General features: G+C 41.3%; 1 protein-coding gene across 1 annotated transcript in view; it reads left to right on the top strand.

The window, feature by feature from the left end:
• LARS2 (leucyl-tRNA synthetase 2, mitochondrial) overlaps positions 1-12,638 on the top strand; it is a 162,800-nt gene that overhangs the window by 27,584 nt on the left and 122,578 nt on the right. Inside the window, exon 4 of the mRNA XM_006892970.1 lies at positions 7,881-7,941. Coding sequence (XP_006893032.1) covers positions 7,881-7,941 — 61 coding nt within the window. The remainder of the gene's footprint in view (positions 1-7,880; positions 7,942-12,638) is intronic.

Below are 12,638 nucleotides of genomic sequence, written 5' to 3'. Positions count from 1 at the left end.
TCTCTATCATTTTCTCCAAAGAGTCTGTTAATTTTTTTGTTGTTGCATTTAGAAACTAGAGGAACTTAGGCCCTCAACATGAAATATATGGCAGCTTTCACCCAGGTGTGGCTTTCTCCAAGCAGGAACACATTCCCAGCCTCACTGTTAAAAAAGCCAGGACAGCTTCCAAAGTGTGCTCAAAGGCCCCTTATGATCAAAGGGGGCCATATGATTGGGCTGCGTGGAGGGAAGAGTTACCTGAGGACGTGGGAAAGATCAGGTGTGAAAAACAATGTATACAAACTTTGTAAGTAAGCCACTATAAAATTTAAAAAATGATAGACTGAATATAGAAGAAAGAAAAAAAAAGGTACTGCCAGAAACTCAGGCAGGATTCAGAAGAAGACATGGGTTGATGGAAATCACTGCTGACATTGGCTATCCAGCATCACTAGATGTTTCAAGTATTCGTCGTGCTCAGCAAGCAAGGTTGTGTCATCTGCATTTTCAAGGTTGCTAATGTGCCTTCCTGCAACCCTGATGCCATCTTCGTCTTGTAGTCCCACATCTTGATTATGTGCTCATCATAGAAAAGGAATAAGTATAATCATAGTAAGTAAATATTGTTGCTTAAAGCAAAGAATACCTGGAAGATGTCTGCCTATGTATTTTGTTGAGCATGCAAAGTCAAACTCAATAAAAAGTGGGTAAGAATATATTGTGACTAACCTTTCGATGAATATTAACTCCAAACACTTAATTTTGCTCAGGCATAGACTGAGGCATAGAGTGCGGCAGTTACTTGAATAGAACAAGGGGATTCTGCATGGTTTAAATTCAGGAAGGATGTGTGTCAGGACTATATCCTTTCATTGTACTTTCACTTTATTCAATCTGTATACTGAGCGTGGATTGCATTTCAGTGCCAAGAAAACAAGGGAGCTCTGGTGGCGTAGTGGCAAGAAGCTGCACTGCAGTCCCGGAGGTACACAGTTCAGATCCACCAGATGCTCTGCTGGAGGAGGAGCAATCTCCTTTTGTACCAGTCAGATCCAATTTGACGGTACACAGCCAAATAAAAAATAAAAGGTCAAGAAAACAAAAGATTCTTACCACTGGACCAATTGGCAACATCATGATGGATGGAGAAGAGATCGAAACTGTCAACAACTTCCTCCTACATGGATCCACAGTAACACCCTTGGTACAGTCAGGAAATTGGGAGACATATTGCACTGGGAAAATCTGCAGCTAGGGACTTCTCCAAATTATTGAGGAGTACTGATGTCACTTTGAGGAATAAGATGCATCTGATTCAGGCCTTGGACTTTCTGATTACTTGCTGTGCATCTCAGAGCTGGACAGTGAATAAGGATGACAGAAAAGAATTGATACCTTTGAGCTGTGGTGTTGTAGAAGAGCATTGAACATCCATCCTATGGGCGGCTAAAAGAACACACAAATATGTCTTGGAGAAGGTGCAGCCGGAGTGCTCTTTGGAGGCAAGAATGGTGAGTCAAAGTGAGAGAGGAAGACCCCTCAATGAAATGGACTTCAGCAGTGGTCTCCAGTGTGTCAGAAATGATGAGGATGACACAGGACAGGGCAGGGTTCAGGCCGGCTGTTCATGGGGTTGCTATGAGTTATGTACTCCGCCTAACACCAATAATCACGGTAATGATCACAAACATAACAATTCTTACTTGTCGCAAAAGAGACTCGAAAATCCTTAGCTTACAATAATGACTCAAGAAAGACTCAATTTCTTTTCCTTATTGGGTCTGGAAGTAACTATGTCTGACAGCTTAACTAAGTTGGCATCATTTTTGTAAGAATGTTGTTGTTGTTGTGTGTCATTGAGTCACTTATGACTCATTGCAAACCTGTATACAAGAGCCCTAAACCCTGCTCTGTCCTGTGCCAACCTCACTGTCTCCGACACACCTACTCTCACTACCCCAGTCACTGAATCGATCCGTCTCATCAAGGGTATTCCTCTCCTGTGCCATCCCTCCACTCTCCTTGCAGCATGCCCAAAGTAAGTCAGATGAAGCTTCAGAATCTTTGACTCTAAGGAACAGCCCACTTAACCCTCTCCAGAACAAACCTGTTTGTTCTCCTAGCAGTCCATGGTAGATTCAACACTCTTCTCCAGCACCACAGCTCAAAGGCATCAGTTTTCTTTCTATCATCCCTAGTCACTGTCCAGCTCTCTGATGCATAGCACGCAATTGTGAAGATTATAGCCCAGATCAGGTGCACCTTAGTCTCCAGCCTGACATCGTTGCTCTTCAGTACTCTAGAGAGGTACCTAACAGCTGACTTTCCCAGTACAATTTGTCTTCTGATTTCCTGGCTGCTGATACCAAGATGTTGACTGTGGAGCCAAGTAAACTAAAACTGCTAACTATCTCAATCTCTTCACCATCCATACTGATGTTGCCATTTGGCCCAGTGGTGAGAATCTTTGTTTTCTTAATGTTGAGCTTCAATCTGTATTGAAGGCTGTAGTCCTTGACTTTCAGTAGCAAGTTCTTCAGGTCCTCCTCAGTTTCAGCAAGCAGGATTGTGTGATGTGCACAACCCAGGTTGTTGATGAATCTTCCACCAATCCTGTTGCCACATTCCTCCTCGTACAACCCAGCGTACCAGATGATCTGTTCTGCATATAGATTAAAAAGGTATGGACACAGAATACATCCCTGGTGGACACCCTTCCCAATTTTGAACCATTCAGTGTCTCCTTGCTCTGTTCTGATGACTGCCTCTTGTTCCAAGTATAGGTTTCACATAAGCACAGTCAAATGTTCTGGGATTCCCATTCTTCTCAGAGTCAGCCACAGCTTGTTGTGATCCACATAGTCAAAAGCCTTTGCATAATCAATGAAGCACAGATAGACATTCCTCTGGTACTCTCTGCTTTCAGCCAAGATCCATCTAACATTAGCTATAATATCCCTAGTACCACAACCTCTTCTAAACTCAGCCTGCACATCTGGCAGTTCTCTGTTGATGTGTTTAGCTGTGATCCCTTAGAGATGAAAGATACAGCTAAAACCAAATTACAATCATTTGTTTTATTATTTGTTTTCTGATCATTTTCTTTCATGAGGAAAAAGAAATAAATTCTCACAAGTGTGCCAATAAGCAACTTCATGATAATTATAAAGAAGATTGATGTTTTCATCTAGTTCCTTTTACTTGAGCCCACAAGCAACACCCATGGAAACAGCAGTCAAGAAACCAAATGTCATGTTTCATTGAGAAAGTCAGCTGTCATGGACTTCTCCAAAGTGCTAAAGAGCAATAATGTCCATTCAAAGACTAGGACAGTGGATAAGGATGCCAGAAAAAGAATCAATGTTTTTGAATCATGGTGTTAGAGTACTGAAGATCCCATACACTTCAAAAAGAACTAGCAAGTTTTATCTTGGAGGAATTGCAACCAGGGTGCTCCTTAGAAGCAAGGATGGTGAAACTTTGTCTTATATGCTCTGGTCATGTTGTTAGGAAGGGATAGTCCTCAGAAAAAGATACCGTGCTAGGAAAGGCAGAGGGTCAGAGAAAAAGAGGAAGACCCTCAACAAGGTGGGTTAACAGTGGGCTTGGGCATGGTAGAGAGAGTGAGGGTGGTACAGAATAGGATTTTGTTTGATTTTTTACTAGTTATCTTTCTATTTATACAATAATGTTCTCATACAGTATTTGTTTTTATGAGACTGAGTTAGTTCCCCCTGCATAATGCTCTGTAGACCCTCCCAAGTTATGTATTAATTTTCGAAATCTTTGCTCCTGAGTGCTGCGTAGTATTCTATTGTGTGAATGTGTCACAATTTCTCAGTGCAGCATGGATGGGCCTTGATATCTTGTTCCTAGGGTTGCTGTGAATCAGAGTCCATTTGATGTCACCTAACAACAGCAATACCAAAGACAAAGTTCCACCTCCAGTTACTGTAACTGTTGTCATAAGCTGTGAGCCTATAAAAGGATAAATTAGCAAAAGTTGTATTTTAGATATGTTTACAACAATGATAATGAAAAGAGAGTAGTTGCTGAGGCTGTTGCTTGTATATAACCAAACATCTTGTAGAACTTACTTTTCCTTGTTTTGACAGTTTAGGGTCGTAGTGCCACAGGATATCTCAGTTAACTGGCCTAATAAAGTATTATGTTCATCTGGTCTACCTCCTAGTTCATTGCATGTTGTTGTGTACTGTAGAGTCAGAACTGACCCAGAGCTGAGCCTCCAGTGGGTTTCCAAAGGCAGTTAATTGCACAGGAGGAGATTGCCCATCCTTCTCCCTCGGAGCAGCTAATGCCTCGAACTGCATGCCTTCAGGATTGAAGCACAGCTTCTTGCCACTAGGCCATCAGAGCTCCTGCTTCTTAAAGACCTGCAAATGACTATCCCAGGCACAGTTAGTCTCTTCATCTAGAGCTGCAAAGGAAGAAAAAGAGACAGGAATAGGTGGAAAAGATGGAATATGTGGCTAAATGCTTCCATGAACAACTAACTGCCAAGGGACCAGAAGAACTAGATAGTGCTTAGCTACCAGGACTGAACATTTTTATTCCATTGGAAAATCTTAGTCAAAAGGGGGGATATGTAGAACAGAATTTCAAATTCTTACATAATTTGGATTTTCTGACACCATAGAGTGTAGACAGACCACTGAAACTGTTGCCCTGAGATAATCTTTTAATTTTATTATTTTTATGTGCGTGTACCGTCAAATCAGATCTGACTGGTACAGGAGGAGATTGTCCCTCCTTTTCCCAGCAGAGCATCTGGTGGATTCGAACCGTGCACCTCTGGGATTGTAGTTGCAGCTCCTTGCCACTAGACCACCAGAGCTCCCCCACTAGGCCACCAGAGCTCCCCCGTGATAATCTTTAACCTAAAGTCATCTTAAAATGGAACAGTAATTTAGCTTAACTGAGAGAGGCAGGAAAAATCTGCCTTGAGCATTATACTCTTTTAAAAACTATTTCTATGTGATCAACTTGATAACAGCTCCAAAGATTAGACAGAAATCTCAGGGAACAGTGAATTTATGCCAATGAGAGAACTCAGACAAGGAGAACTGCACAATGTGAATTTAATCAGTGCCAGTAAGTTGTACATGTAGAAACTGTTGAGTTGGCATATGCTTTGCTGTCTATGTTCTCATCAACAAAAAAAATCGAATTAAATGTAGAAGAAATAAAAAGTAAAATAAAAATAAGAAAGGGAGAAAACCACAAGTTACATTTAGGTAAAAATCGTTCCTTTCTATCTTGATAGGTAATCACCTGAAGCAAATCCGTTAACCTCTCTGTACCTCATTTTTATTATCTGCAAAAGTGCAATCGTCTAAGACCTTCCCCTTATGCCTGGGTAAGGATTAAGCGTTTATCTGCCAAGTGCTTAGCAGAGGGCTTGGAACGAAATGAACTGTTAATAGCTTATCAGAAATTACTCAGAGCTTTTTGATGATTTTTCCACTTTCCATCTGAAAGAGGGTACAATTGAATGAATTCATTCTTTTGCTTTATTTTTTTAATTTTTAAAGATGTTGTTGGGTGCCATTGTGTGGGCTGTGACTCATAACAGCTCAATGGACAACAGATCAGAATCTTTCCCTACCCTGTGCCATTCTCATGATCTCTACCATGCTTAAGCTTGGTGGTAGAGTCACTGAGTCAGTCTACCTTGTTGAAGGTCTTCCTGTTTTGCTGATGATGCTGAGAAAGGTAGAGGGTTGGTGAAGATACACTCAATAAAACATACAGCTGTTCGCAATTTGTACTTCTACAATCCGGTGACATTTTTGTGCCTTCTTTAAAAGTATGCACTGTTCAAGGTCAACATTCTTTTTAATTAAGCAAAACTGCTGTTTGCTTTAAAGACTACTTAAGGAGATAGTTACCATTTAAAGTTAATGTTTAAAGATTTCCTCAGGAAAGTATTTACAGGGGTGCAGGGCTCATCCTGCTTCAGTATATTCAGAAATTCTGGATTCCCTGGGAATTGGAAGTTCTGCACCGTATTTCCTCTTCCCACCTCTCTTTGAACAATATTCAGTAAAATTTGAATCAAATCTTTCATTACTATTAACAGAGCACCATCTAGTTCTTCCAGCGTTCTGTCAAAAGAGGCAGCTGTTTATGGAAGCATTTGGGCACATGGTCCACTTCCTCTCTCAGTTTCTGACCCTCAGTCCTTCATGTGCTGCTTCCATTTGTTGTACTTTGATGACCACTTTGTGAGCTTTAAAGACTCCTCAGTACTATGAAATAAACTAGGACGTAGAAAAGACATACAAAAATCAATATTGGCCCAGTATATTGGACTGTGCTTAGCCCCAAAAACTCTGAAACAAGGTGGGGGAAAGGCCATAATATGTTTGATTATAATAGGCTGTATCAAACACTGCTTTTTGTTTGTTTTTTCGTAGAAATTTATATAACACATTTGGCTATTAATTTTTTTTCATGCTTATAGCTCACTGTTGCAAATAATTTTGTGCAACCATTTCTCTTAAATGATACTTTTTACTTTAAACAGAAAGTCACAACTTCCCATGGTTCTTGTTCTTACCCACCCATTCCTTATAAACAGTAACAACCTTTAGTTTCTATTTGCCAATTCCTGTGATTTCATATATGGGAGATCAAACAATATTTGCTGTTTTGTGACTGACATATTCCGTGCAACATAATATCCACAAAGGAGCCCTCATAGTTTAATGCTTAACGTATCTGGCTACTAACTGAAAGGCTGATGGTTTGAATCCACCAGCTGCTCCTTGGGAGAAAGATGGAAAGTCTTCCCTGTAAAGATTTATAGCCTTGGAAACCCACTGGTGAGTTACTGTGAGTCAGAATCAACTCAGCAGTGGTAGTTTGATGTTTTACGTTTGTTTTTAGTAATATCCTCAAAAGAAAGTGCTGATGGCCTAGTGGTAAAAAGCTGCACTTTGATCCGAAAGGCACTGGTGGTTCAAATCCACCAGTTACCCTTTCAGAGAAGGTCGAGCGTTCTCCTCCTGTGCAACTTACTGCCTCTGAAAACCCACTGAGGGTCAGATATGGGTTGATTTTTGACTTGACAGCACATAACAATCCTCAAAGTTTATCCACAGTATTTGTTAGGACTTCATGCTTCTTAATAGCTGAATAGTATTAGTCTTTTTCCCCCCCTTAAAATAAAAGGAAATACTGATTTCCTAATTCCATGTTAAGAGGCTATCAATCCGCATCTCTCATTTTATTTTATTTTACTATTTTTTGTGTGTGTGCTGTCAAATCGGATCTGACTGGTACAGGAGGAGATTGCCCCTCCTTCTCCAGCAGAGCATCTGGTGGATTCAAACCACATACCTCTGTGACTGCAGTGCAGCTTCTTGCCACTAGGCCACCAGAGCTCCCTTCATCTCTCTTTTTTAAGAGATGGACCGCTTCAGGTTTTTATTGAAAGCACTAGGTAGTTTTTCTTTTGGATTTTCCTAATTAGTACATTACTTTTTTTTTTTTCTATCTTGAATCCTTTTAAAATTAACAAGTGCAAATTTTAAATTTGTGCAGATTACAGGTAGATTGATGAGCCAGAAGTTTGTGTTTCTTTTTTTATTATTAGAAGGAGTTCTTGTTTCAAAGGAGTTGCCTATCTGAGTGGCCTGGGAAATGAGAAGTCCTGAGACCATAGACAAATCTCATTTTCAGTTGATTTTGCATCTGTATAAAAGAAGTTTTATTGTATGTTCATATTCTCATTGATTCTTGGTGATTTACTTACTTTCTGCAGGAAAAATAACATTTAACTCCCTCTTGAGTTAAATCTAGACTTTCCGAGTTTCTCATCACACCCTCAAAGTCCCCACACTCCTCCTAAAACCTTTCCTCTTTTTGTTCTACAGTAATATCAAGCACATGAGGAAACAACTTGACCAACTGGGCCTGTTTTTCAGCTGGGATCGGGTAAGACGTCACTTTTCCCTGGAGCCTCTGGTTTCTGGGGGAAGTGTGCACATTAGCTTCATGCTCCTCCTTGGGGTGGCAGAAGGGAAGGGAGGGAGGCAGGAAGCAGGGACTGAGATTAATTCCCCACAAATAAAGTACTCCAGTGGTATGTTTGCATACAAACGAGTAATTTTTCTCTGGGCATCAACTATGAGAGTTGACTTCTTATTTAACTTCATACTTGCACAAGAATTTCTTCTATCCTCAGCAAGTTCATTTAAAGGACTACTTAATCCACATAAAAGTGATTGGATCTCACCTCTCTGGCCCTTTCTGGTGATTAGATATTGGGTTATTGAGTATTTACCTTTCATTTCTAAGTTTGAGAGGCTCTTAGCAGCCTATAAGACCTCCTTTCAATGTAAGATGCTTTTAAATGTTTATTGAACCAGTCAGTTAGCTTGGATTTGAGGGACATTCAGACACAGGAAGTGTGAGCTGAAGGCTGAAGAGCTCTGATGAAAGACTCCCTCCTTACTCATCAGTGAGTACAGTGAACTTCTGCCCGTGAACTCCATGGAAAACCCTTCCAGTGTCGTCGTTCCTCTTCTTGTGCCACTTACTCCATGGAATGACTGAAGTTTCATTGGTTGGCTTGCCAAGGAGACTTCCTTTTACTCACGAGAAGTACCTGGAACAAACTCAAATGACCTCTCCTAGCAATTTCTTAAATGATTCAGATTTGACAAGTACAGTGAAAAAAGAGAGTCATATTCATTTGAACAGGCCTAATTTTTGTTCCAGCTTCTTCTTTCATTCGTAATGAAAAAGACATGGGTTGAGTTAAAATCTAATTGTGCTATGATGCCATTTTTACCATTGATTTGCATAGTCACCCATGTTTCCTTTCGTAGAGGTGTGGAAATACCCCTGGTACCCAGGTCAAGGTGTCCTGAGGCTCCAGGGGAGGTAACTAATATGGAGAGAATTGAGTAATACTCAGAGGCCTTCTCAGAGGAGATTATAGATTTTTCTTGGAGGGCAAAGACTGACTCATTAATCCTCTAGGATGGTAACTAGCTTAGTTCTGGTTTTTAAAATTATTGTATTATTTTCCAGAATGATTTTGTGTGGTCTTTTACTCTCAAATTATAAAAATCAATATAATCTACTTTTATAAATTGGATTCATCATACATAGTTTTGGGGGTTTCTTCTTCTTTTTACCTGGTAGCGTCACCATTTTAGGAGATGGTCTTTGGAAAAGTAACTTATCATAGCTTTATAGTTTCTCTCCTTATAAATTCATCCTAATTATGCATTTAAAGAGATTTTTATTTTATTCCCCCCCCCCCGCCCCTGTTAAAAATAGAGTTTCTCAGTCCCTGTTAGGCAAATCTGAAAGGTTCCACATGAGCTCAATTAAGTGTTCTGAGATTCCTGTGCTTCTCAATTTATCCTTCCTTTACTATGGTCCTCACAATTGAATGCCTTTGCATAGTCAATAAAACACAAATAAACATCTTTCTGGTAGTCTCTACTTTCAGCCAAGATCCATCTGATACCAGGATTGTGTATTTCCACTTCCGTTTTTATGTTCAGATTCTTTCTTTCTCTGGCCTTGCATTTTAAATTTTCCTGACTCTAGTTCACTCATCTATTCTTTTGCTTTCATTTTGCCTGGTGCTTAATGACCTACCCGTCCTCCATTGTTATCACCGCCTCCTCATGGTTTTGGTCTCTTTGTTTTCTCTCCTTCTGCAGGAACGGCTTATGTTTGCTTTCCACATCACTGATTGCATTTTCCACAGAATTGATGTTACTTTGTCTGGTTTCCTATGCAGATAGGATTCTCAGTAGAGCATGTTTAGATTTATTATGATTTTGTATTATTTCATTTGGTTCTCATTTTCTTTCTCATGCCTCTTGGCCCCGGTACCTTTCTTCCTTCTTTTTTTTTTTTTTCCTATTTTAACTCCTCATCTCTATGTGTTCATCATTCACCTTGAGACATAAGAGATGCTCTTGAAGTTTTATTTTCATTTCCTGTAATAAATCTTTTTCACGAGTTTGGAATGCCGTATTGCTCTTGTTTGTTTCAGACTCTTTTTTAAATAGACTTTATGCATTGTGCCCCCATTTCTCAAGTGAGGTGGGCAAGGGTGTATCACTCCAGTGACCTGAAGGGAATGGAGCGTAATGTGCAGTAGTCTCTGCATCATTTCCTCCTGGATGATTTTGTTCTGCTAGTGTTTGGAGAGTCCACTCCACTGTTCCTAGTACATCTTCTCTTTGATCTAATCTTCATTCCAGTGTGAGTTATAGCATCAAAATCCCTAGACAAAGAACTCTCTGACCAGGATGGTTTTGGAACACTGCTGAGTCTCCACGGCAAGTAGTGTCAATCTGTGGGCTTCCCATGTCTGCACTCTGTTCCTTTGTCCTGTCTGGGTCTTGCCTTTTTTACATAAGGAGCACCAGAGCCTTACTTGGCAAGAAGCTAGCCTGTTGTTAAGAGCGGGAGATGTGGTTTGGTTGACAGTACTTTTCTTCAATCTGACCCTATCTGCTGAAATGTCCTGACATTTCTGGCATGTTGATGGCACCTTCTGTTATTTCCAGTATTGGGGTAACCCCTGTGGTGGCTCCCTCCCCATTATTATCTTGTGTTGATCATTTCAATGTTAGCGCTGGAAGCAAGTTGAGAGACATGCATTCCTGATGCCATCGTGCTCAGAAGTCCTCGAGAACCTTTTGGTTAAGCCTTTACAATTTGATTCATAAATGTGAAGCAGGTCAGTAGAAGAATAGTGTGTTTTCTTGTGACCTTTGCAAGTACTGTTCCTGAAATCTCATAAAAGCCAGATAAGTCCGCTTATTATGGCTAGCTGACAATTATCAGAATAATTTGAAAATAAGGCGACTCAGAAATGTTATCTCTCTCCCCCAGAAGGAGAAAAGCTCTAATGGCCCAGCTCTTGACTTGAATCCTCATCATTTTTCTGTACCTGTTGCTGTTGAGTTGATTCCAACTCCCGACGACCCTCTCAGACATAATAGAACTGCCCCGTAGGGGTGTTTAGTTGCCGGGGAACTCTGATGGCTTAGCGGCAAGGAGTTATGCTTCCAACCCAAAGGCACAGGGTTGGAATCCACCAGCTGCTGCTCTGTGGGAGAACCAGGGGCAGTTTTCTCCTGTGTGATTTACTGCCTCTGAAAATACCCTAGAAGGTCAGCTGTGAGTGAGTGGGCTCCCACTCGATGGTACACATAATTTGGAACCAAGTTGTTGAAACCCAGCAGCAACACCAGATCTTTCTCCCACGGAGCACCTGGTAGATTTGAAATGCTAGTGTTTGTTAGCAACTAAATGCTCAACTACCACTTCACCTGGGCTTGCTTTCTTCCATGAGAGGGATCTTAATTCTCTGCATTAAAAAGAGTATGCATTTCTGCAATCAATACATGTCTGGTGAGCCAGCATGATAATCAAATGATGTCTTCTGGCACAGGACTGTGTTTGACTTTTTTCAGATGTTGTTTCGCAAACAGTCTTACCTCCTTGGGAAAATGTAATGTAAGAAATGGAAAGCTGGGTATAAATAGCTAGCTGAGCATCTACCGAGGAAAGAGGAAATAAAAATCCCAGACTCTGTAATGAGAGACAAAGATTGAGATTGAGAAATGTTTCTTTCTGGAGCACGTGCATTATAGGATAGCTCTCAGTCTTTCTAAGGAGAAGATGGGGACAGCATTCCACTCATGGGTCTGGTTTGTGGCCTTGGTGATCATGAACTGGCCCAAGGGCATGGCCCTGTGAGTGCCATGTGAAAGATGCCAGCATTTCTATGTTGTTGGGGTAGCCCAGTGAGACAGATATGTCTCCAGTGTTGATTTGTGCCGTCTCATCACTGCTCTGGGTACTGATCTGGTTCCAGATCAGGCCTTGACTAGAAATCTTGAGTAGAGCAGACCTCTGGAATCTGATTTTTATAAAAAATTATCTGAATTATTCTTTTGGGAGTGGTGGTACCGAAATGTTCCCTTCAATATCCGACAAGCACAAGAAGGAAAAACCAGATGAGAGCCCAAATAATGCCTGTGGGGTCTGCCTAAGAGGGATGGTGGTGCCTGTGGGACGGTCCTTCTGCACCCTGTTCCTCTGAGGAATTGAAGCTAAGCCAGAAGGAAACTTGTTCTAGGACTGAATTCAGCCCATAAATGACGTTTGCCTTAGCCTTTCTTATCCTCCCTTAGTGGGGTAATCAGAAGCTGTTTTCTGAGTTTCTTTACTGTGGAAATCCGTGTTTTCATTTGCACTCATTTTTATTAAAGTTCCTGTGCCAGGGAAGCACAGCACTTGCTGTCCCCTGAGTTTGTTTTCCCTCTGAATAGACCAAAAACACTCTCTCCCCTCGGCCTGTGAACTAAGAAGGATGCAGAGGGTGTGTTTTCTGAGCAGAGGGAGCAGCTGGGTGTGAACAGTAACAGACGGCAGAACCGCGGCAGGGCTGGGCTCTGGCAGGACTTCCCCGGGACAGGCTTCCCCGCCACTGAGCCCTTCCACGTTCTGTCATTCTGTGCTGCTGAGCCTGCCACAATGCCAGGTGCCCTCCGAGGGTCTGTGGCCTCTCTACCATCTGCACGAGCCCTTTGCTTCTGTTTCTCTCTCTCTTTCCCCTTCCCTCCCTTTCTCCCCTCTCCTATTCTCTCACT

Source organism: Elephantulus edwardii, unplaced genomic scaffold, assembly GCF_000299155.1.
Source record: "Elephantulus edwardii isolate Elephantulus edwardi_28Jun2011 unplaced genomic scaffold, EleEdw1.0 scaffold00121, whole genome shotgun sequence".
Classification (NCBI taxonomy): domain Eukaryota; kingdom Metazoa; phylum Chordata; class Mammalia; order Macroscelidea; family Macroscelididae; genus Elephantulus; species Elephantulus edwardii.
The sequence above is the reverse complement of the archived record's forward strand: the minus strand, read 5'-3'. Positions and strand labels throughout refer to the sequence as shown.